Source organism: Penaeus monodon, chromosome 22 (genome assembly GCF_015228065.2).
Source record: "Penaeus monodon isolate SGIC_2016 chromosome 22, NSTDA_Pmon_1, whole genome shotgun sequence".
Classification (NCBI taxonomy): Eukaryota; Metazoa; Arthropoda; class Malacostraca; order Decapoda; family Penaeidae; genus Penaeus; species Penaeus monodon.
Window position 1 is genome coordinate 4060515 of NC_051407.1, and position 1367 is coordinate 4061881.

General features: G+C 35.5%; 1 protein-coding gene across 1 annotated transcript in view; it reads left to right on the plus strand.

The window, feature by feature from the left end:
- The window catches only part of LOC119586834 (m-AAA protease-interacting protein 1, mitochondrial-like), a 6392-nt gene extending 5157 nt beyond the window's left edge, over window positions 1-1235 (plus strand). The window contains exon 5 of the mRNA XM_037935562.1: window positions 134-1235. Within this exon, the coding sequence (XP_037791490.1) occupies window positions 134-227 (94 nt within the window). The 3' untranslated portion in view covers window positions 228-1235. The remainder of the gene's footprint in view (window positions 1-133) is intronic.
- The last annotated feature ends 132 nt before the right edge of the window (window positions 1236-1367 follow it).

Consider the following 1367-nt stretch of genomic DNA (forward strand, 5'->3'; position numbering starts at 1 on the left):
CTTTGTTTGAAAACTCATGTCACATACATATTATTATTTTATTCAGATACCATAGCATTAGATTTAAGTTACTAATGCAGACCTTCCATTAAGGAATTGCTCACTTGTTTTCTCCCCCCTATATACCACTTAGATTCATAAGAGAATTTACAAGAGGAGTTGAAGACGAGTGGACGGTGAATGTCGCAAATCACTTCAAGCCCGGGGAATACATTCAGCAGCGATAGAGCCCCCAATAAGAACCTCATGGAAACACACAAATCTTATAGTTATTGTTTTCAAGATTTTACAAATAGCTTGCAGAGTTGATCTTAATCAGCACTTCCGTTTTTTCTTCTTAACTTTTTATAGCTCTTTCTCTTGACATTTTTCAGTCTTTCTCTAAATGTATAGGTAAATGCAAGATCTAAGAGGACAGGTGAAAAAGAGAGCATGTAAAACAGATCTAGAGAGCCAGTCTAGTTGCAAATGATAATGAAATCAGTAGATACACAGTTTAAAAGTAAGGAGACGATTAAGTAATTGGTACTCTTGGTATATGTGTACTTGTGCAGGTGATTTTCTGAAAAAGGTTTACATATCTATGAAAACCTTTCCAGTACTCTTTCCAGTACTCTTTCCAGTACCTGATGAAAGACCTTTAAATAATTTGCTTTGCTTGAGCTAGTCTGAGAATATTTAGACCAGTGCTGCCTGTAGGTTGCAACATGTCTGGCCCACCCATTTTCTGTAATCTCTTGGGTACCTATCTGCACACCCTAATATCGAAGGCTATAACTAGCCCTGGTACATGATGAATTATGAGAGAGTCATCAAATCTGCCCTCCATGCAGCTACTTTTTCAAAGAGATTGCAGAAACTTCATAAGTTTTATAATAAGTGTGTGTGGGTTTGGTTGGGTGGCTACTGTCAAGGTGATTGACATTGTAATCCTTGGGATGATGATTGAAATTTGTAATAAATATTATGAGTATGACAAGTGTCATGTCCCATGTCTGCAGTACAAGGTCATATGGTTATTCACAAATATATATGTATACATACTTAGTGTGAAGAGTAGCTGTCAGGCATTATTGGCAGTGGTTTGTATAGCCTATTCATTAAGTGTCATACAATGTATGGTCTTATATTGTCAGTGTTTAGCATCCTATCATTAAGGAGTGCTCTTCAAAATCCTTCAGGTTTTTGATAGAAGATGTTTTGTAAGAGATGATATTAAAGATTTAAGCAGTTGAGATGTCAGTTTACTTGCCACATTCACATACATTAATGGAATACAACAGAAAATTTAATGTACGGAAATTGATAATACAGCATTTTGATTAATGAAGTATTATACTGCATTAGCAGCATATTACTAGCTTTGT